This window comes from Planococcus citri, chromosome 1 (genome assembly GCF_950023065.1).
Source record: "Planococcus citri chromosome 1, ihPlaCitr1.1, whole genome shotgun sequence".
In the NCBI taxonomy this organism is placed as follows: Eukaryota; Metazoa; Arthropoda; class Insecta; order Hemiptera; family Pseudococcidae; genus Planococcus; species Planococcus citri.
Genome location: NC_088677.1, coordinates 80,807,005 through 80,831,538, shown reverse-complemented (window position 1 = coordinate 80,831,538; position 24,534 = coordinate 80,807,005). Strand labels below are relative to the sequence as shown.

Here is a 24,534-nt window from a genome sequence, read left to right as displayed (position 1 = left end):
CTTTTTGTAAAACGTTTGCAGGAGTTGATCTGTTTATTGATTTTTTGGCGAATCATCCGCAAACCGATTAATTAGCTTTTAGTTATTCATTCGCAAACAAATTGATTAATTTGTGGCGATGCGAATCATTCGAGAACGAAAATTCGTTAAATCAATTATTAGTGAATCATTCTTCGAAAGTTCGAACGAATTGTCTCATTTTTGATGAATCATTCGCGAACGAAATGATCTGTATGAGCGACTCCTTCACGAACGAATTGATTCATGAATTATTCAATTCGTTCGCGAATGATTCACTGAAAATGAATCAATTCGTTCGCGAATGCGCCGCAAAAAATAAATAAATTTGTTCGCGAATGATTCACCAAAAATGCATTAAATTGATCAATTCGTTCGCGAATGATTCACTGAAAATAAATCAATTCGTTCGCGAATAATTCACTAAAAATGAATCAATTCGTTCGCGAATGCGCCGCAAAAAATAAATAAATTTGTTCGCGAATGATTCACCAAAAATGCATTAAATTGATCCATTCGTTCACGAATGATTCACTAAAAATGAATCAATTCGTTCGCGAAAGATTCATCAAAAATGAATCAATTCGTTCGTGAATAAACCACCAAAGATGAATCAATTCGTTCGCGAATGATTCATCAAAAACATTTAAATTCGATCGCGAATGATTCGTCAAAAACATATATATTCGTTCGCGAATGATTCACCGAAAATGAATCAATTCGTTCGCGAATGATTCACTGAAAATGAATCAATTCGTTCGCGAATGATTCATCAAACAAAATTTCAAAAATGAATCAATTCGTTCGCGAATGATTCACTAAAAATAAAACAATTCGTTCGCGAAAAATTCATCACAAATGAATCAATTTGTTCGCGAATGAATCTCCAAAGATGAATCAATTCGTTCGCGAATGATTCATCAAAAACATATAAATTCGTTCGTGAATGATTCACCAAAAATGAATCAACTCGTTCGCGAATGAATCACCAAAAGTTAATCAATTCGTTCGCGAATTATTCGTCAAAAACATATATTCGTTCGCGAATGATTCATCAAAAATGAATCGATTCGTTTGCGAATGATTCACTAAAAATGTATCAATTCGTTCGCGAATGATTCATCGAAATTTCAAAAATGAATCAATTCGTTCGCGAATGATTCACTAAAAATCAATCAATTCGTTCGCGAATGATTCACTAAAAATGAATCAATTCGATCGCGAATGAATCACCAAAAATAAAACAATTCGTTCACGAATGATTCATCAAAAACATATAAATTCGTTCGTGAATGATTCACCAAAAATGAATCAACTCGTTCGCGAATGAATCACCAAAAATGAATCAATTCGTTCGCGAATTATTCGTCAAAAACATATATTCGTTCGCGAATGATTCATCAAAATTTCAAAAATGAATCAATTCGTTCGCGAATGAATCACCAAAAATAAAACAATTCGTTCACGAGTGATTCGTCAAAAACATATATATTCGTTCGCGAATGATTCACTAAAAATCAATCAATCAATCAATTTCATTAAAAATGAATCAATTCGTTCGCGAATGATTCACTAACATAACATAACATAACATAATCCTTTATTATTAACGTGTTTGTACACAGTAGCATTATTTACAATCATTTGAGCAGAAAAAAGAGAACATGAAATCTGCCACTTTGCCAAACTCACGCTAGGCCCAAAACTGGGCAAAGGATTCTTGTAGCCTACCCCATTCGTTCCTATCTTGAGCTACCCTGTGATACAGCTTGTGCTTAAGAAATTCATCAAGGTCATCAGTCCACCTCGCCTTCTGCCTACCTTGCTTTCTAAGCTTGTGCCCTAAAAACCAGAAGGTGATCCGATATGTCCATCTATTGTCTTTCAACCTACTCACATGCCCTGACCACTTCCACTTGTTTCTTCTAACCCAGTGTTTACAGATCATGTTGTTCTTCAATTTTGATTTTATTGTTTTAATCCTTCCAAAAATGAATCAATTCGTTCGCGAATTATTCGTCAAAAACATATATTCGTTCGCGAATGATTCATCAAAATTTCAAAAATGAATCAATTCGTTCGCGAATGAATCACCAAAAATAAAACAATTCGTTCACGAGTGATTCGTCAAAAACATATATATTCGTTCGCGAATGATTCACTAAAAATCAATCAATCAATCAATTTCATTAAAAATGAATCAATTCGTTCGCGAATGATTCACTAAAAATTGATCTAAAAAATTGATTCGTTCGCGAACGAGTCGCTTATAAGAATAAAAAACTGGGCTTTTGAAACAAAGGAAGGACTTTTAAAACAGATCAAGCGAAAATCAGTTCCTTTTGGTAGTTTGGGGTGCGGGAGGTGTACAAAATATTACGGATTTGCAACTTTCAAAAATTAGTGTGCCCCCCCCCCCAAAAAAAGAGAAAAAAGGGTTTGTTTAGAAATATTCTGCTCAAAGATGAATAGTTTTCAAATAATTTGTACCCGAAGGTGCAGACATTAATTTTTCATTTTTTTTTTATTGATATTTCCTAACTCTGGGGGCTTCATACAAGGGGACCAACATCATTTGGAGGACCAAGGAAGGATTTTTATTGAAAATGTGCTTACCTATTCAGAATGATTCTGCTCATCGACAAAATTTTCAAACAATTTCTTCAGTGATTAGGGAGAGGGGAGTCCAATGAAGGTTTTCTCTTGAAAAGGGGGTTATGTAGAACAATTTTCTAATGTGGAAATTACATATTTTCCACAAATATTCCCCGATTTTTATTTATTCTCATTTTTTGTGATTTTTTCAACTTCGAGGGGCTCCTTACTATAGGGGATTAGGGGGTCAATATGGTTTGAAGATCCGAAGAAAGTTGTTTCTTGAGAAGGGGTATCATTTTAAAAGATTCTAACGCAGAAACAAAGAATTATGATGAATTGATTTTTTTTCCATTTTTCAACTTGTTGAAGGGAGGGGGACTGGATCGGCACCAATTTTTAGCAGATGGGGGGAAAATAAAAATAGGGAATTATTTTCTCACCCTAGATAACAACTTTAGTAGGTGCGAGGTGGAAATTTTGCAAAATAAGGTAAATATTCATTTTCTGTCATTTATCGTAATTCCTCATCAGATCGAGTTTGCTTTGTTCAATTTCATAAAATGCACATTTCATCACAAAACAACATCATCATCTTTGATTAAACTTTTCACCAAATTGATCCATTTTTCACCCCTTTAAACGCACCAAATCGATTCTACACGTAAAAAAACACCATCTAAAAAACCCCAAGCCCCATTCTCGATAATCTTTTCATAAACAAACTCCGCGTCACGCGGCGATACGTTCTTTAATACTTTTTTAAAAGTATGAAATACACTAAAAAAAAAGGTACCCAGAAAACAACAACACTACTGAAAAAAAAAATACGCGCACGGAAGCTAAAAATAGTAGATAGAGAGGGGCCAGCAGCGAGAAGAGGAATATGTATTATATGACAGCAAAGGCGACTTGGAAAAGCCGTGTCATTTGTCCTGTAGGGATAGTATACGTAAAGTGTGGCGTAATATTTTAACGTCTTTTCGAATATTCGTTGCCATCTCTTAAGCGTTCTTTATCGTATTTTATCATCAGAACAATGAAAAATACCTATACCTTGGGTAGACTGGTACATGTGCTCGTTAAATTGACTGCCACTATTTACCCTGCTGCGTCTGTACAGAGTAGAGTGGTGAACAAAATACGAGAATTTATTTTATATACGTAGTAGGTACAAATGGATGAAATAAAAAATGAAACATGGTCGGTATATAGAAAAATTACGTAGACGTACCCCACCTTCTTTACCTTATTTTCCAGCCAGTATACCTACAGTAGGACTATACAGGTTGGTATTATTGTACATTGTACTCGTACTTTCTCTCCTCTCGTTCACGTTAAATGCAGCTTTCGGCGATCAATTAATTTAATGTAATGTTATTTCATCGTACTATAAAACGTTTTGCCATTTTACCTTCATCGCTATTATACCCTGGTACTCGTATCTGTTGAGTTGCCGGTATGGTATTGTATTTGCAACTTGTGCGTATTTTTTTTTCGGTATCTGGAGCTTTTTCACTTCGTATAAAGTTCACTCGATCGTGATATCAGTCCGCAGTCGAGTCGATTTAGTGGTCAGAGGTGCATTCATGTGGTGAGCAATGAGTACAATTTGTGGGATATCCGATGCAGTACGATATTTGTAACTTTTAAACTGCACAAGTGCACGTGTATTAGGCAGGTAGTCGAGTAAATGTTGCAAGAGTGCAACGTCCAAGCCCACCGCATCGTACGAGTACTTGTATAGGTACCTATGGCGATAAAATCGATGGTAACTTTTCATTGGCCGTATTACAAAGTTTATCGGTTTCATGTTAAAACATTTTACTCTTCATTACCTTCGCATAACAAGCTGGTATTGTTTTAATAATCCGGTTCTCAGGCCAACTCCAGTATGCTAAAATAGTATAATATAAGCTAATAAAGCTAAGTATCGAAAGCTTCCGCGCGCGGTATTAGAAATATTGAAAATTCTACGTTAATTTCCCTCCTCTTCACTCACCTCGTCTGCCCTCCTCACTCCTTACTCTGTATTATAGGCAGCTATCGAGCACCGTGGTATCGAGTACACGTACGTATTAGGTGCTCTTGATTTTATAAAAATTTAAGCTCGATTCGTATTTATCACTTTTTTAACTATCTACCCCTTTGCTCGCGCGTTTACGACTCTTAAAAATGCGAGTTTTATGGCTTTTCTATCCGCTTCCGCCTTTTATCGAAGTGAATTGCGAATAAATGGCGTTGTTTGACTATTTGCCAGCGATTTTTTTTTCTGTGTCGCGTTTTGCTTCTCTCGTGAAGTTTTTAAATGATTGATTTTTTCCAATTACGGGCTGTAAAGTTTGTCGGTTTTTCGGTTCAACAAGTTATATCGTTCGAATTGTGCGATACGAATGATGCGATAATACGCGGTTATGCAAATTTTACGAGTAGATATATTCGTACGTAGGTATAATGTATCTGTGTTCTGCGCCAGCCTGTTTTTTCACCTGCGACGAACTCAATTTTGGAGTTCATAAGAAAATATAGCAAAATTTCGTAAATTTTTCTAATTTAATTTTCAATCATTTTACCCAAACATCAAAAAAATAATTGATTGCCAAACATGCTTAATAAGGTCATGTTTTTTTTTTTTTGGCAAATTTGCTCAAGTAAAAAAAGTCAACTTTTGAAAAAGTTGTAAAGAAGTATCAATTTTTGTAAAAGAAAAAAACACCGATTTTTGGAAAAATAGTCAAGAAATGTCCAATTTTGAGAACCTATACTTAATTGTCAAAAAAGGTCAATTTTTGTCAAAACTACTCAAAAAATACTTACTGGTTTTTGCCAAAATTGTCACAAAATCGTCGTTTTTTTGTCAGGATAATCAGAGGGGTCTATTTTTAGTAAAATTGTCTAAAAATGCAAATCTTCGACAAAACTGCCTAAAAATCTGTTTTTGCCAAAATTGTCACAAAATTGTCCTTTATTTATAAAAACTGTCAAAAAGTCGTCATTTTTGATAAAATTGTCAAAAAGGTCTAATTTTTACCAAAATTGTCAGGCAATCTTGTTCTTGGCAAGATTTCCCATAAAAATACAGTTTTTGCCAAAATTATTGAAAAATTGTTGTTTTTTTGTCAAAATAATCAAAAGAGTCCAATTTTAGTAAAATTGTCAAAAAATGTCCATTTTTGTCAAAACTGTCTAAAAAAATCCGGTTTTTGTCAAAATTGCCAAAAAATTACAATTTTTCTGTAAACACTGTCACAAAGTGTACATTTTTGACTTGTATTTCAAAAAGGTCCAATTTTTGCCCAAATTGCCAAACTGTTCTGTTCTTGCCAAAATTTCCAAAAAATCCTACTGGTTTTGTCAAAGTTATCAAAAAATCTCCGTTTTTTGTCAAAATAATCAAAAGTGTCAATTTATAGTAAAATTGTCAAAAAGGGGCAGTTTTTGTCAAAACTACCTGAAAAATACTGTTTTTTGCCAAAATTATCAAAAAATTGTCGTTTTTTGTCAAAATAATCGAAAGGGTCTATTTTTAATAAAATTGTAAAAAAGAGGCAATCTTTGTCAAAACTGTCCAAAAAATCCTGTTTTGCCCAAAATTGTCAAAAAATTGTCGTTTTTCCATAAAAACTGCCAAAAAGTCATCATTTTTGATAAAATTGTCAAAAAAGGTCCAATTTTTGCCAAAATTGCCAGGCAGATCTGTTCTTGGCAAGATTGCCAAATAATCCCCGTTTTTTTTTTGTCAAAATAATCAAAAGGGTTTAATTTTAATAAAATTGTCAAATAATACCAATTTTTGTTAAAAGTGCCTAAAAAATTCTATTTTTGTCGAAATTTCCAAAAAATTACGATTTTTTTGTAAAAGCTGTCATAGTGTTCATTTTTGATAAAAATGTCAAAAAGGTCCAATTTTGCCCAAATCATGAGACAGTTCTGTTCTAGGTAAGATTTCCCAAAAAAATACAGTATTTGCCAGATTTATCAAAAAACAGTCTTTTTTTGTCAAAATAATGAAATGGGTCTGATTTTAGCAAAATTGTCAAAAAATGCCAATGTTAGTCAAAACTGTCAAAAAAATCCTGTTTTTGTCAAAATAGCCAAAAAATTGTCAAAAATGGTTCATTTTTGATAAAAATATCAGAAAGGTCCAATTTTTTCCCAAATCGCCAAGCAGTTCTTTTCTTGCCGAAATTGCCAAAAAAAAACAGCTGTTTTTGCCAAAATCGCCAAAAAATTTGGTATCTCTGTAAAAATTGTCAAAAATGGCCAATTTTTGTCAAAGCTGCCCAAAAAGTCCTGTTTTTTTTTTGCCAAAATCGATTTTTCTGTAAAAACTGTCAAAAATTATCATTTCTCATAAAAATGTCAAAAAGGTCCACTTTTTGATAAAAATGTCAAAAAAGTCTAATTTTTGATAAAAACGTCAAAAAGGTCTAATTTTTGCCCAAATCATGAGACAGTTCTGTTCTAGGTAAGATTTCTCAAAAAAATACAGTATTTGCCACATTTATCAAAAAACAGTCGTTTTTTGACGAAATAATGAAATGGGTCAGATTTTAGTAGAATTGTCAAAAAATGCCAATGTTTGTCAAAACTGCCAAAAAAATCCTGTTTCAAAAAATTGTCAAAAATGGTTCTTGCCCAAATTGCCAAGCAGTTCTTTTCTTGTCGAAATTGTCAAAAAAACAGCTGTTTTTAACAAAATTATCAAAAAATTCCCCTTTTTTTTGTCATTGTCAAAAAGGGCTAATTTTTGTCAAAACTGTCCATAAAAAGTCCTGTTTTCTTTGCCAAAATTGCCAAAAAATTTGGTTTTTCTGTAAAAACTGTCAAAAAGTATCATTTTTCATAAAAATGTCAAAAAGGTCCAATTTTTGATGAAAATGTCAAAAAAGTCTAATTTTTGATAAAAACGTCAAGAAGGTCCAATTTTTGCCCAAATCGCCAAGCAGTTCTGTTCTTGTCAAAATTGCCAAAAAAGCAGCTATTTTTGTCAAAATGATCGAAAAATCCCAGTTTTTTTTAATCAAAAGGGTCCATTTTCAGTAAAATTGTCAAAAATGGCTAATTTTTGTCAAAACTGCCTAAAAAGTCCTGTTTTTTTGCCGAAATTGCCAAAAAAAGCAGCTATTTTTGTCAAAATGATCAAAAAATCCCAGTTTTTTTTTATCAAAATAATCAAAAGGGTCCACTTTTAGTAAAATTGTCAAAAATGGCTAATTTTTGTCAAAACTGCCTAAAAAGTCCTGTTTTTTTTGTCGAAATTGCCAAATAATTAGGTACAGTTTTTTTGTGAAAAGTAAAAACTATCAAAAAAGTGTTCATTTTTGATAAACGTGTCAAAAAGGGCCAATTTTTGCCAAAATCGCCAAGCAGTTTTGCTCTTGCCAAGATTGCCCAAGAAAATTCTGTTTTTGCCAAATTTAAAATTGTCAAAATGCCAATTTTTGGCATGTTAACGAAAAGTTGCAATGTTTTTTTTTTCCAAATTCTCAAGAAGTAGTTTTTTGAAAAAATTGTCAAATGGTCGAAATTTATTCCAAAATTGTAAGGTACAATTTTAGCAAAGCAGAACTTTTTGGCAAGTGTCCAAAAAATGACACTTTTATGCAATTTTTGTCCAAAAAGAAACACTTTTTGATTTGAAAAATTATTTTTTGATTTTTTGGCAATTTGGGGCAGCATGGTGAGAATTTTGCGATTTCTGGCAAACTTGAACGTTCAAAAATTCATAATTCTAAAAAATACCATACAGAACAAAAAAATGTAATTTTTCTAAGAATTTGATGATTCCAAAAAATTTGAAAAAAATTCGCGACAAAAATCTGCATTACAGGTTTTCAAAAATAATTTACAGCCGAGAAAAGAAAGGAAAGAGGAAAATTTTTGTATTTTGCACCTGCTAAAGACTATTTTTACACAAAATTTTTTCATCAATCCGATGGGAAAATAAACCAAATTTTATCAAAATTCTACAAAACAAGAAAACGAATTGAAAAGAAGAAGTCTGATTGGTAAAAAATCAAGACTTTTTGATAAAATTGGTGAAAAATAGTAAAACAACTCCTTAACTTGCAGGACACATCGTCAAAAAGCAGGACAAAAGCAGTGCTTGTAGGACGGTTAAGACATCCTGCATTTTTGATATCATCGTCGAGAAAAATAACTAATTAATTAATTTCCTAATTTCTTAGTTTAATTCAACACCCATATTTCTATTGTTTTTTAAAGCTAACTGCCTGAAAAATTTTAAGTATAAAATAAATAGGTATTAAAAGTGTTCCAATTTGAGGTTTGGTGATTCAAAAAAACAATGATAAACCTTCAAATCACTTTTTTGGGCTTTAAACGAGCGATATTTTCTACTAGCGTATGCATGATAGATAATATGGGGGTACACAAAACTTGAACCCTTCTTAAATGTAGAGAAATTGATAGAAAAATTATAATTTTGGTGACACTAAAAAATTCAAACATTTACCATCCTTGGAAATAATTATGTGCGCGAAGAATTATTTTTAGTATTTTTAATTTTTGAACAAAAAAAGTTCATAATTAACAATTTTCAAGAAGTTACAAGTAATATGGAGTACATTTGTAAAAATAACAATAAAATGAATTTCAAACAACGATAAAAAAAATTTAAAGTACATATTTACACATTTCACGAGCAAAACACGGTTTTTAATGATTCTTTACACTCATTTTTCGATTTTTTTTTCGAGAAAACTGTCAAAAAATTCACCGGAAAGTTGTAAGAAAAACGTTTTTCATCCACAATTCTTACACATTTCAGTTTTTCGGCCTTTTTAAGCATTTTTGCTCCGGATGAGGAATATTAAGTTGGTCAATTTGAGCCTTGACTTCTGTTTCGGAAAGCCCGAATAATTTGGCTATCTTTTTCGCAGAAAATTTTTTCTTTATACAGTTGTTTATCACTCGTTTATTCCATTCTTCCATAGCTTCTTTCCTGCCTTCTTCCTTGCCTTCTTTCTTTGCTACTTCTCCAGCGCAATCTACCACGTCGTTTAAGATCCAACGGGAATCCTCGTGTTGGACGAACTGATCAATCTCAGATTGGGTCCAGGTTGATTGATTTCTGGCTTGTGAGGCCGACATGATCCAATCATTAGTCTTCGTAAGGTTACCGAGGATCTGTACGTATGAACAATTCTCCAAATCGTTTAAGAGAAAATAAGCGAATTTTTCGAGATCTGTAACGAGTTGTTTATGAGATTTCACTCCTTTCTTCTTCAACTTATTGAGTTCCACGTACGTAAATTTCATTTCTTTGATATCTATTTCACCGGTTTTTTGATTCATCAGCGCATGTTTCGAGATGAAATGCTCCGTCTCGGGGAATAAATTGAAATTTGTGAATTCCAACGAGTATACAGGTTTTAATACATCGTACATGTTTGGTTTGAATTTCATTCCGTCTAATTGGCTGGAATATGCCTTCGACGCGAAATATACGGATCTTGCCAGGGAGCTTTTCACGGTTGACAGTTGTATCTCGATAATCACCGAACGGTTATCTGAAGTTTTGCAGTGAATGTCAAACGCAACTAGATGACCGACGGTATGTTGAGGATCGATAGTATTTTTTGTCACAGTCAAAATATCGGTGAAATTCTCCTGAAATGCAGCATTGACAACAGGTAGGAGTACATCTTTCTTATTAATTATCCTTTCAAAAACGAAGCCATTTTTTGGATCCAGCAGTTTCATATCACCTGAAAAAAAATAATCAATCAACGTTCATTTGCCAAGTTACTTATAACTTACGAGTATAAGAAGTGTAATGAAAGGTGAACAGATTTTAATCGTTTCCAAATTTTTTCATGTAAATGGGAAAGCGGTCTCGATAGGTTAAAAATATTTTTTCTGCAGTTGGTATAATAAGAGCAATAGGTAGGTAAGTGAGAACTACTATGGAAAACTTTTATAATGAAAAATTGCAGTAAATCCAAACAAAAAAAACTACTTTGATTACATATGCGATAATTATACATACGAATGGTTAAGTACTTACCAGAAGGTGTTTTTTCTTTAGTTGTCTTTTGCCCTCCGTGCGGTGCTGCTGCTTCTGAACTTGCTGCTATCAATGAACAATACCATATTGTGGTAATAAATAAAAGATTTTTACCGATGAGAGTCATTTCATCTAACGTAAAAGTACTACCAGTCACGATGGTTTTTGCACTTTGTCTGTAAGCAAGTCCTCAAAAAGTTCTTAAAAGGTTTCGTGGTTGATTAGAATTATCTTCACTTTTGATAAATTTACTTCCTTTTCTGATAGATTTCCGTTGGCGCGTGTTTTCTTCAATTTAGATGACTCTTGATCTTGAACGAAGGAAATAGGGGGAGGAGGATACTTCATGAAGCGTTTGAATATCTAACTGATAACGATTTCGAAATCCGAGATCAATTACGTGATATCTATCTCCTAGATTAAGGAGAAATTGAATGTATCGAATTTTCTTGAAATGACTAACAATTACCTATTTTAGTTGCAACGACCCATTTGGAATTTTTCATAAATCACACATCCCTACTATGGCGTAATGGTAGTAGACTTCAGAAATATTCATCCTCGTAATTTCATCTCATATTATTTATCATCCCAAAAAATCCTGAAAGTTGTACTACTTTCATAGTGAATTTTTCCACACTCCACTGATTTAAAAATTCAGATTTTTTCGACATAAATATTTGGTCATTTTTAGGAGAGAAAAAAAGAACATTTCCTCGTAAATTATTTATGAAGTCAACTCGTCAAATTTTCCCAAAGGAGGAGTTGCGATAAGGCCATTTTTTATCACCAGCTAGTTATCGACTCAACCACTCTTAAAATGTTGTAATAAATGTACGAAATACGAATCCGTGGTTATAGTTAACCCAAAATGACCATTTTTTGGGCTCCAGGGGTTCCCAAAGTTGTGAATAGCAAAATAATTTTAGGAACCACTGATTATTATTTTCAAAAACTTTGTCATCGTAAAATATCGCTTTGAACCCGATAAACGTTATGCGAGGAGATTTTTCTATTTTCGACCCTGGGGGGGGCAAAAATTGGGGGTTTTAATTTTTTGAAAATTTTGGAACCACCATTTTGGACCGACCCCTTCGAACACCGCTAAAAAGTTTTTTACAGTTTATTAGTATCTGAAAGACCTCCATCCTACCAAATTTTGAGCTCAATAAAAATTTTCGCTGGTACTCAAAAATCCAAATTTCCAATTTTTCGTAATTTCGATATTTTGGGAACCCCTGGAAAACTAGAAACCTGCGATTTGCGTCAAACGTAACGTTTTGAGGTGTATATTCGAGTATTCTGATGAAAAAGTTGAATTAAGCTCCCTGTATATTCGTAATTTTGAACCCTTTTTTTAGAGCCCCCCATTTTAGGCACCCCTAAAAATGGCGTTTGTGCATATTTTTTCAAATAAGTTGAAGAATTTATATTTGAAACACACTAGCACGTGCTCGATAATTTTTCATATGATTTTTCCTGTAACTTTCAAAATTGAGCTATTTTGGATCAAATTCTGAGATTTAACTATTCGAAAAGACGTTAAAATAACGATTTCATGATTCCAACGAAGTAAAAATGCCAGAATTTGACCTAAAATAGCTCTATTTTGAAAGTTACAGGAAAAATCAAATTATAAATTATCGAGCACTTGCTAGTGTGTTTCAAACGTAAATTATTCAATTTATTAGAAAAAATATGCACAAACGTCTTTTTTCAGGGGTGTCTAAAGTGGGAGGGGGCTCTAATATAAAAAGTTCCAAAATTACGAATATACAGTAGGCTTAATTCAACTTTTTCATCCAGATTATTGAATATATACCTCAAAACATTACGTTTGGCGCAAATCGCAGGTTTCTAGTTTTCCAGGGGTTCCCAAAATATCGAAATTATGAAAAATTGGAAATTTGGATTTTGAGTACCAGCGAAAATTTTTACTGAGCTCAAAATTTTGTAGGATGGAGGTCTTTCAAATACTAATAAACTGTAAAAAGCTTTTCAGCGAGGTTCGAAGGGGTCGGTCCAAAATTGTGGTTCCAAAATTTCCAAAAAATCAAAACCCCCCAATTTTTGTCTCCAAGGGTTGAAAATAGAAAAATCTCCTCGCATAACGTTTATCGGGTTCAAACCGATATTTTACGCTAAAAAAGCTTTTGAAAATAATACTCAGTGGTTCCTAAAACTATTTTGTTATTCACAACTTTGGGAACCCCTGGAGCCCAAAAAAAACCAGGCATTTTGGGTTAACCAACCACGGATTCGTATTTGGGACATTTATTACAACATTTTAAAAGTGGTTCAGTCGATAACTAGCTGGTGCCAAAAAATGACCTTATCGCAACTCCTCCTTTCTAAAATTTTCCAAACCCTTGAAAAATGAATTACACATACAGTCAGGTGGTGTGGGGGGGGCAAATTTTTTCAAACATCATCGTTTCTGAAATTGTTTTAAGGGGCGGGGTGGACTGTGAGTCACAATTCAATGGGCCTTTAAGGGTTAATGTCAACATTTTTCAAATTTATTCAATAATTTTTTTAAATTACAGGGCTCGTACTCATTTTTTCAGAAAAAAATTGACTTTAGTCACCTAAAAATCTCACAAGAGTAACCAAAAAAGTGAAAAAACGTGGGCAATACATTTTACTGCATAATAAGAACTTTTCGTTTTTAATCAAAATCTAAAAAAAAATGAAATTCGATAGAAACTTGGTCAATTTCAGCAAAAAGCAAAACATTTTGGTAATAACTACTGCCAAAAACAATCCTTTTCCCAATTTTTGCCAAAAAAAATTGACCTAAAAAAATTTTTCAACTTTTTGATTTAAAAAAAAAACGGTTTTTTTTTAGCAATTTCGGATCAAAAATTGAGAATTTTCGCGAGTTCTGGTAATAAAATACAATACTTTTGACCATTTCAGCAAAAAAAAGGTTTTTTTTTAGCAATTTCTGGCGGAAAAATGACACATTTGAGCGATTATTGGAGAGTGAGAGTTTTCGAGTGCGAAAAAACAACACAATTTTTAGCGATTTTTTGCACAAAAAAAATGAAAGAAAATTCTTGACAATTTAGGATAAAAGCTAGACTTTTAACTATTTTTGGCAGAATACGAGACTTTGATAATAATTTCAGAAAAAGGCGGGACTTCTTAGCCATTTTTTTTAAGCAAAAGAGCGAAACATTTTAGCAAATTTGCAAAAAATTAAGATTGTTTAATGACATAATGACACACTTATAACTTGACTTCAACAATTTTTGCAAAAAACCAACACTTTTTGGGAATTTGGAAATTTTTGACAAAAGAGACACGCGAAAAAGTAATCGAAGGTAATTTTTTTCATTATAGTCCGGCATATGAAAATAAGAGTAATTGCACCCGCCCCCCGGCCGATCCTCCGGGACAACTTTTTTCTCAAGGGGACATCTTAAGGAACATTTTAAAGCAAACTTGCCCTAAAAAAAAGTTGGCCTTACTTCAAAGTGGCGGCCATTTTGATTGACAGGTCAGCCGAAATCGCGGATTTTGCGTTTCAACATAGGACTTGCACGAAATTTTTCAAACTTTACAAGTTAAAAGGAGTAGAATTATTACGCGTGACAAGGCGAAATATTGAAAAAAACTATGACACATGTCGATTTTATTCACGCTATATTTTGAAAATTATCAATTATAACCGTACGTTTCGGCACTCTCGTTGCCTTCTTCAGCGGTAGAAACAAGACTGAAAGTATAACACAATTACGCAAGTACAGAACATAGATGAAACGCAGTACATAGATAAAAAGATGAATGAGACTAGAAAAGACAGGAAAATTCCACACCACCTCAACCTATAACCAGACGATAAATTTCGTTAAAATTAGACAAATCAGTCCTGAAATTGATCGCATTTTTGGCCTGATTGATAAAAATACATTCGAGAATTCGTCTTTTTAGGGTGTTTTTTTCAAAAGCCAAAATTTTAGTATTGTCAAAATCAAAATTATGCCCTGTCATTTTCGAATGTTCGCACAGAGCAGTAGATGTTTTTGAATTACGTACATCGTATTTGTGCCTGTAAAGACGATTCGATAGGTAGGTACCTGTCTCGCCAATATATACGCTATCACATTGACTACATTTTATAGAATAAACCACATTACTACATTTAAGTTTTTCATTGGTATCTTTGAGTTTAGAGTAAAATTTAAATTTATTACTATTGCAATTTTTGGCAGCAATTCTGGTGGAATCACTATTCACTATGTGTTTAATTCTGTTGAAGTACCTACCTATATATGGTATGGAGAAATATTTAATGCTAGGTTTATCAATAATATTGTCAACATTAGGAGTATTCTGATTAAAATTATAGTAACCATATTCGAAAAGTTGTTTAGCTACAATTTTAGGGAAATTGTTATCCTTAAGAATATTCAGAAACTGAGCCTTAATATCAGCATGAAATTTAGAAGATGTGAGTCTCAACATACGATTGAGGAGATTTTTAGCTGTGTTAAGTTTGTAATGTTTAGGTTGAAACGACAGATAAATAATCATACGATGAGATTTCGTGGGTTTTCTGTAATACTTAGTAGAAAATTTATTGTCTTCCAGGTTTTTGTAGACAGTGAAATCCAAAAAATTGATACAATTATTTTGCTCAGTTTCTACAAAAACCTGGAAGACAATAAATTTTCTACTAAGTATTACAGAAAACCCACGAAATCTCATCGTATGATTAATTATCTGTCGTTTCAACCTAAACATTACAAACTTAACACAGCTAAAAATCTCCTCAATCGTATGTTGAGACTCACATCTTCTAAATTTCATGCTGATATTAAGGCTCAGTTTCTGAATATTCTTAAGGATAACAATTTCCCTAAAATTGTAGCTAAACAACTTTTCGAATATGGTTACTATAATTTTAATCAGAATACTCCTAATGTTGACAATATTATTGATAAACCTAGCATTAAATATTTCTCCATACCATATATAGGTAGGTACTTCAACAGAATTAAACACATAGTGAATAGTGATTCCACCAGAATTGCTGCCAAAAATTGCAATAGTAATAAATTTAAATTTTACTCTAAACTCAAAGATACCAATGAAAAACTTAAATGTAGTAATGTGGTTTATTCTATAAAATGTAGTCAATGTGATAGCGTATATATTGGCGAGACAGGTACCTACCTATCGAATCGTCTTTACAGGCACAAATACGATGTACGTAATTCAAAAACATCTACTGCTCTGTGCGAACATTCGAAAATGACAGGGCATAATTTTGATTTTGACAATACTAAAATTTTGGCTTTTGAAAAAAACACCCTAAAAAGACGAATTCTCGAATGTATTTTTATCAATCAGGCCAAAAATGCGATCAATTTCAGGACTGATTTGTCTAATTTTAACGAAATTTATCGTCTGGTTATAGGTTGAGGTGGTGTGGAATTTTCCTGTCTTTTCTAGTCTCATTCATCTTTTTATCTATGTACTGCGTTTCATCTATGTTCTGTACTTGCGTAATTGTGTTATACTTTCAGTCTTGTTTCTACCGCTGAAGAAGGCAACGAGAGTGCCGAAACGTACGGTTATAATTGATAATTTTCAAAATATAGCGTGAATAAAATCGACATGTGTCATAGTTTTTTTCAAAACTTTACAAGGGTAGATCGAAAGATCATGCAAAAATTTATCACCTGTCAAAATTTCAAGTGCTAAAGTGCGTTTTTCGATTTTTGGTGAATTTTTGAAAATCGAATTTAGGCCAAAAATGAGGGGAAAAATCAAAATTTTACCAAATTGACCAAGAAAGCTGAAATTTGGGATATACCCTATTTTCGACATGCCAAATCGATTGGAAACGGTTTCAACCCGTTTTGAGCAGTTCTGGAGCATCCAGCAGGTTTTTGAAACTCGAAATTCCCACAAAATTCCATCAAATTGGAGTTGTAAAGCTGAAATTTATTCTAAAAACTAATTTCAATACGCTACGAAGTACTGCAGGTGAATTTCAAGTCATTTTGAAGCTTCCAGCGACTTTTTGAAAATTACTGGAGCCTCCAGCAGACTTTTGAAACTTTAAATTCAAATTCTCACAAAATTTTATTAAATGGAGATGGAAAGTTGAAATTTACTCTACACTCCAATTTTAACACCCTCGGAAAACGACTTCAGGTGGGTTCAAGTCATTTTCGGGCTTCTAGCGACTTTTTTGAAAATTACTGGAGCCTCCAGTAGATTTTTGATCCTTGAAATTTCCCCAAAATTTCATCAAACTGAGGTGGAGAGTCGAAATTCATTCTGCAAACTAATTTCAATACGTTACGAAGTGGACTGCTGGTGGATTTAAACTCATTTTGGAGCCTCCAGCGACTTTTTGAAAGGTTGTATGACATGTTTTTGGAAAATTGAAATTTCCTAAAGGTAGCTGGAAGCTTCAAAACTATTTGAAACCACCATGTAGTCTGCGAAGTAAATTTCAGCTTACCAACTCCATTTGATAAAGTAATGTTGGGGAAATTTCAAGTTTCAAGTTTCAAAAATCTACTGGAGGCTCCAGTAATTTTCAAAAAAGTCGCTGGAGGCTCTAAAAAGACTTGAACCCACCTGAAGTCGTCTTCAGATGGTGTTAAAATTGGAGTGTAGAGTAAATTTCAACTTTTCATCTTCATTTGATGAAATTTGTGAAAATTTAAAGTTTCAAAAATCTGCTGGAGGCTCCAGTAATTTTCAAAAAAGTCGCTAGAAGCACCAAAGCGACTTGAAATTCACCTACAGTACTTCGTGGCGTATTGAAATTAGTTTTTAGAATAAATTTCAGCTTTACAACTCCAATTTGATGGAATTTTGTGGGAATTTCGAGTTTCATAAAACCTCTGGAGGCTCCAGAACTGCTCAAAACGGGTTGAAACCGTTTCCAATCGATTTGGCATGTCGAAAATAGGGTATATCCCAAATTTCAGCTTTCTTGGTCAATTTGGTAAAATTTTGATTTTTCCCCTCATTTTTGGCCTAAATTCGATTTTCAAAAATTCACCAAAAATCGAAAAACGCACTTTAGCACTTGAAATTTTGACAGGTGATAAATTTTTGCATGATCTTTCGATCTACCCTTGTAAAGTTTGAAAAATTTCGTGCAAGTCCTATGTTGAAACGCAAAATCCGCGAATGGCCGCCACTTTGAACTAAGGCCAACTTTTTTTAGGGCAAGTTTGCTTTAAAATATTCCTTAAGATGTCCCCTTTGAGAAAAAAGTTGTCCCGGAGGATCGGCCGGGGGGGGGGGGGTGTGCAATTACTCCTATCGTCATATGCCGGACTATTAGGAGAAATGGAAAAATCTGTTTGAAGTAATCATTCACAAAATTATTCCCTGACTTTTGAGTAAAAATGCTGTAAATTCCAAAATTCCCTGACTTTTCCCCGACTTTTCCAGACCGACCAAATTCCCTGACTTTTCCAGGTTTTCGAGGCTTGAGGACACCCTGTCAGTGATTGATAGATCATTGTTGATATTTCGTGTTTATATAACACGTGCCCTGTATGCTCTTGAGAGAAGGTAAAAGAGCCAAGAATAATTTAATTTGTAATCTTCATGGTTTACAAATAAAAAGTGAAAGGAGAATGAATATTTTTGAAGTCTACTACCATTACGTCATAGGTAAGGTACCACGTGATTGATATCGGATTTCGAAATCGTAATCAATTAAATATTCAAAATTTCGAAGAACGCTTCCTAAACTATCCCCCTCACCCTATTTCCTTCTTTCAAGAGTTATCTATGTGTAAACCGAAGAAAAACACGGGCGAACGGCAATCTATCAAAAAAGGAAGTAAATTTAATAAAATGAAAGGTAATAATTCTAATAAACCACGAAATCTTTAACGGATTTGAGTATACAGACAAACTGCAAGAACCATCGTAACTGGTAGTACTTCTTACGTTAGATGAAATGACTCTCATCAATAGAAATCTTTTATTTATTACCACAATATGGTATTGCTCATGGTTAGCAGCAGACGCAGCAGCAGAAAAATTATCTTATAGTAAGTATACCTACTTGAACATCACACGTAATAATCGAGTATGTATTATGTCTTCAAAGTAGTTTTTTGTTTGGATTTACTGCAATTTTTTATAAAAAGTTCTCCACCTACGTATTGCTTTTGCTATACTAACATGCACAAAAAATATTTCCAACCTTATTGTGAACTCTTTCCCATTTACATGAAAAAATTTGGAAACGATCAAAATCAGTTCACCTTTCAGTACACTTCTTATAAGCTATAACTTGGCAAATTAAGAACATTGATTGATTTTTTTTCAGATGATATGAACGTGCGAGATCCAAAAGGCGGTTTCGTTTTTCAAAAGATAATTAATAAGAAAGATGTACTCCTACCAATTATCAATTCAGCATTTGAAGAGAATTTCAGCGATATTTTGAATGTGACACAAAATATTATCGATCCTCGATATGCCACCGGCCATATGTTCGCGTTCGACATCTACTGCAAAACTTCGGATAATCGTTCGGTGATTATCGAGATGCATCTGTCAAAAGTGAAAAGCTGCCTGTCAAGATCCGTATATTTCGCGTCAAAGGCATATTCCAGTCAATTAGACGGAATGAAATTCGAACCGAACATGTATGATGCATTAAGACCTGTATACTCGTTAGAATTCACGAATATCGATTTATTCCCTGAGAAGGAGCATTTCATCTCAAAACATGCGCTGATGGACCGAAAAACCGGTGAAATAGATATCAGTGAAATGAAATTTACGTACGTGGAACTCGATAAATTGAAGAAGAAAGGACTGAAATCTCACAAACAACTTCATACAGACCTCGAGAAATTCGCTTATTTTCTCTTACACGATTATGAGAACAGTTTATACGTACAGATCCTCGATAACCTTACGGAAACTGATGATTGGATCATGTCGGCCCTGCAAGCGAGTAATCAGTTAACCTGGACCTCGGCTGAAAATGATCAGTACGACCAACTCAGGGATTCCTGTTGGCTCTTACACGGCGAGCTAGATTTTGCTAGAGAAGAAGCTCGCGAAAAAGGCAGAGAAATAGGGATGAAAAAAGGAATGGAAATAGGGAGGAAAATAGCTAAAGAAGAAGTGTATAAAAGAGTGATAAACTGGGGTATCAAGAACGACTTTACAGCAGAAGAGATAGCCGGAATAGTTGGACTTTCTGAAGCAGAAGTTCAGGATAAAATCGACTTGAGTTACGTGCTCTACGGGAATTGGTCTTAGTGCAAAAAGTGTGTTTTGAGAAACGCGCAAAGTTTTGAAGTGTGTTTGCGCCTTCTTTTCGGATCGGTAGGCAACAGAAACGTCTCCAGTAGTTTCCTATAGGTCCCCTTTGGCTCCGTGACCGTTTCTGTAAATCAGTCATAACCGCGTGGTCCTAACGCTGCCGGGCTAGCCGTGTGGCGCAGCTGAGGGACTCGAAAAATATCCTCCAAAAAAGAGTTAATTTTATTCAAATGAATGTTTTTGAAGGGCTTGGCCAATTTTATTGTTTAATCTTAAATCTTTTACCTATGTTATCAACAATTAGCTCATCATGGAGATAAAAGATGCAAAGAAAAATCGATTGGTAACGCAGATAAATTATAGTTTTCGATTCGTTTCGTGCGTTATTTTGATTTGATAAATGTACTATTTTTTTCATTTTATTTCTTTCGTGCTGTATTCGAGTTTATATTTTTTCATGAGGGAAGAAAGAAGAGCTGAGTTTGAAAGGTAGTTAAATTTATATACGGAAAATCACACCAAGTTTTGATAAGTAGAACTTTATCGTGAGCAAGTTCATATTGACGAGTATAGAATTAGAAAGTAGCGTATAATTTAAAATCGTGTTATGAAAAAAAAAATGCAGAAATACCATTCGATGTATTCTGTGATGGATAAATGTATTGTCAAACTTGAATCCAGAATGAGAGATGGTGTGACATGAGTTTTCTTTAATTCGAAGATGAGATGAAACGAAAGTGAATATCATTCATTTTTTTCGATTCAATTTCTCAGTGTTTTTCCAAACACTAATTTTGAAATAAATGAGCGACTGGAAGGGTCGAATCCTAAAAATGTAATTCTTTCAACGCCTCTTGAAAATTTCAAATGTTAAAAACTTCGAAGTAAAATCAATTTATCAACTTATTTTTTAAATTTTTAGTTAATTTTGGTTATAGCGGTAGGTACTCGTTAGATTTTCTACACGAGGCCCATCTTGATATGTCGCTGGAGACTTTTTCATTACTGCTCGAAATATTGACTCAATATTGGGGCACAAAATTTTTCAAAAATGCACAAAGGAAGTTTTGATAGCTTTCACATGATACATTTTCAAAAATCATTTTCGTCGAAATATTTGAATTAATTTCTATTGAAATTTCAGCTCATTAGATCGCATGGTCTTTTTCAAAAAATCTAAACCCTCAAAATTATGATCCAATTTTACACACAAAATTCTTCAGAAATGCTCAAAATATATTTTGACTCGATTAATGCGAAATATTTCAGGAAAAAAAATTTTCAAGACACAAATTTACTCAAAAATGGTCGATTTGCGAATTTTCAACTGCTCAGTAGAACCCCAAAACTGGTCTTGGACTTTGATATCATGGCCTAGTTTGACGCAGGATCTCAAACACTACCTTTAATAACTGGAAAAGTTTTCCTAAATCAGGTTGAGCAGGAACTGGAGCGAAAAAACCAAGATTTTTTCGAAAATGCCCCCTCTTTGAGAACCCATTCATCTATCCCTTCATAGGCACCTTTGGATCTAATATTTTTTCTGAGTAACTTTCAACTCAAAATGAACGTCTCCACTGAATTTGGTCAAAATCCTCCGATATTTTTTCTCACGATCCGCCTTAATCTTCACAATATCAAATATATCGAGTATGTAACCCTACCTTACCTACAGATTTAATCGTAGAAATCTATGAAAATTAAATTAAATTAAGAAATTCGTGAACCACGGTTGTTAGTTTTCATTCCACAATCATTATTTCAAAAAAAAAATTTTGCCTGGACAGGGACTCGAACCCTGGACCCCTAGGTCAAGAAACGAGGATTTTCCAATGTATATGCTATAGCGCAAACTGAATAATCGTTCCTAGTGCTCTACCAACTGAGCTACCCAGACTACAATGCGAGACCGAAGTTATTCGCTTTACATCATACAATCATACATGTTAGTTCCTCTATTTATGTAGGTAGTAGGTACATTAAAACATTAGCGTCATTAAATTCAGTATGCTTTAGAATATATTACTTCTCGAAAAAAATTAAAGTAGATAAAATATTTCAGAATTTACCTATTAATTTTATCGTAAAATATAAAAAGAATGTTTCATCTTTAATTAATTGTTATTTCAATACTGGTCATATTAAAATGATAGTTGAAAGTGGATGATGCAACACTCGAAAATATTGGCTGATTACAAACACGTCTAACATAAAGTCAACACCTCCAGAAGGCCATAGCACTGGTTTGGTGACGTCACAAAAAGAGGCAATTACTGCTTCATTGTCTTCTTCTCTTCTTATAGTTAGTTTTTATTGAATAACTTTTGAATGGTTAATGCTACAGATTTGAATTAAAAACTAGCTTGTAGAGGAGAAACAGTAGATCATTCTTCATGCTTCAAACACCCATGTGCTCGATCAAAATTTCAAGATATTTTAATTTAAATGTAAAAAAATTGTGTAACCTTGAAACTTTGAACTTTTATAACTCGAGAATTTGATCGAGCACATAGGTGTTTGAAACATGAAAAACGATCTATTCTTTCTTCTCTACAACCTCGTTTTTCCGCCAAAGCTCTAGCACTATTTAATCAAAAGTTATAAAAGCTCAAAGCTTTGAACTTTCACAACTTTTGATCAAAAAGCGCTATTCATTGAGAAAGTATGTAAAAAAAGACTTTTTAGCAATTTTAGTCAATTGCTGGCAAAAAATTATACTTTTTCGAAATTTTTTGCAGAAAAGTGAGATTATTTCTCAACTTTTTGGCAATTTTTGACTTGACGTTGAAAGTGAAAATTTTTGACAATTTCTAACAAAAAAGTAAGATTTTTACAATTTTAGCAAAAGAAACTGAGCTTTTATGTAGCAGAAAAGCAACTTTTAAGAATTGAAATTTTTCGGAATTTTCACCAAAAACGCGACAATTTTCAGTAATTTTTGACCAAAAAAAAAATGAAATTTGAAATTTTTCAACAATTTTTAGCAATGGAAGTGACACTTTTTGGCAATTTTTGGCATTCCAAGGTAAAAAAGTAAGATTCAATTTTTACCTAAAAGCGAGTCTTTTTGTAACTTTCTGGCAAAAAATGATACTTTTTTGCAATTTTTGTCGAAAGAGTGAGACTTTTTGCAACTTTTTGGTAAAAAAGTAACCTTTTTTTGGAAAATGTTTTAAAAAAGCGAGAGGTTGACAGTGAAAAAATCGAAGCATTTTTTTTTGACAATTTTTCACAACTAAACGAGACTTTTGGACAATTTGTAGAAAAAAAGTGTGAAATTTCAAATTTCTTTTTGCAAAAAAGTGTCAATTTTGAGGAATTTTGACAAAATCCAAAATTGTTTGCTATTTTAGACAGAATTCGAGACTTCAAAAATGTTATCCAAAAACAGAGCTTTGTAATCGTAATGGTGAAAAGGAAAAAGCATAAAAAATTAGTATTTTTGTAAATTATTCACTTGTTGATCTTATCACCATATTTTTTTTCCTTAAGTAGGGCCCAGATTTAGAAAGACATTGAATTTTTGAAAACACAAAAAGAAAAAAAAATTATAAAATGAACATTCTCAAGGAAGACTTTCGCGGATTTCAAAAAATGTAGTACCGTTGGAAAGGGCACAAAATTCTCTACAATTTAGAGCCATAAAATAATGAGATCCTCGAGATGGTTTGAAAGTTCTGCCAACTCAAAGTGCAAAGCTGACAGAACAATGAGTTGAATTTTGCCACATTTTTCTGCGCCTTTAGTCAATTTCCTCAAGGAAGACCTTTGAGGATTTCAAAAAATTTATTACCGTTGGAAAGGGCACAAAATTCTCTACAATTTAGAGCCATAAAATAATGAGATCCTCGAGATGGTTTGAAAGTTCTGCCAACTCAAAGTGCAAAGCTGACAGAACAATGAGTTGAATTTTGCCACATTTTTCTGCGCCTTTAGTCAATTTCCTCAAGGAAGACCTTTGAGGATTTCAAAAAATTTATTACCGTTGGAAAGGGCACAAAATTCTCTACAATTTAGAGCCATAAAATAATGGGGTCCTCGAGATGGTTTAAAAATTCTGTTGCCTCAAAGTGCAAAGTGAACAGAACAATATGTTGAATTGGCTACCTTTTTCAGCTCCTTCAGTGAATTTTCTCAAGGTCAAGGAAGACTTTTGCGGATTTCAAAAAATTTAATACCGTTGGAAAGGGGACAAAATTCTCTACAATTTAGAGCCATAAAATAATAGGATGCTCAAGATGGTTTGAAAGTTTTGGCATATCAAAATGCACAGTGGACAGAACAATCACTAGCTTGAAGCCTACAGAATGTAAGGGGAATCAAGATCCGCAACCACTTATACGCTGTGTGACGTCAGAGCGTTTTGCCCTATTCTTTATTCAAAAAATACTCAAAAAACATTTTCCTTGGCATATCTGAAATTCTGGCGAAATTTCAACCCATTTTGATAGGTCGCAAGCATAGAAAATTTTTGCAAAATGAGCAATTTAAAAAAGAAAAAAAATTGGCCTACAATAGTCGATTTCAGATGGTCACATAAATATTCCAACAATTTACGATTAAAGTGGATTCTTACATGAATTGTGAATAATTGACTCACTTATCATCTTGTTATCTCA

The 24,534-nt window shown here is 33.2% G+C and overlaps 3 protein-coding genes across 3 annotated transcripts in view; 2 read left to right on the top strand and 1 right to left on the bottom strand.

The window, feature by feature from the left end:
- Nucleotides 1–24,534, top strand: part of LOC135837357 (uncharacterized) — a 288,834-nt gene that overhangs the window by 252,093 nt on the left and 12,207 nt on the right. The window lies entirely within an intron of this gene.
- Nucleotides 9,122–24,534, bottom strand: part of LOC135837334 (uncharacterized) — a 32,194-nt gene continuing 16,781 nt past the window's right edge. Inside the window, exon 12 of the mRNA XM_065352573.1 lies at nucleotides 9,122–10,346. The gene's annotated coding sequence lies outside the window, so the exon portion shown is untranslated. The remainder of the gene's footprint in view (nucleotides 10,347–24,534) is intronic.
- On the top strand, nucleotides 18,444–20,291 carry LOC135837368 (uncharacterized). Its single transcript, XM_065352613.1, has 2 exons — nucleotides 18,444–18,684; nucleotides 18,966–20,291. The coding sequence occupies exons 1-2, from the start codon at nucleotides 18,591–18,593 to the stop codon at nucleotides 19,910–19,912; spliced, it is 1,041 nt and encodes a 346-aa protein (XP_065208685.1). The 5' UTR covers nucleotides 18,444–18,590; the 3' UTR covers nucleotides 19,913–20,291.

Bases quoted from the DNA above. Each gene is read 5' to 3' on its own strand.
- LOC135837368 (XM_065352613.1), top strand. From the start codon at position 18,591: ATGACTCTCATCAATAGAAATCTTTTATTTATTACCACAATATGGTAT. The intron at 18,685-18,965 runs GTAAGTATACCT...ATTTTTTTTCAG, and splicing joins AGCAGAAAAATTATCTTATA to ATGATATGAACGTGCGAGAT.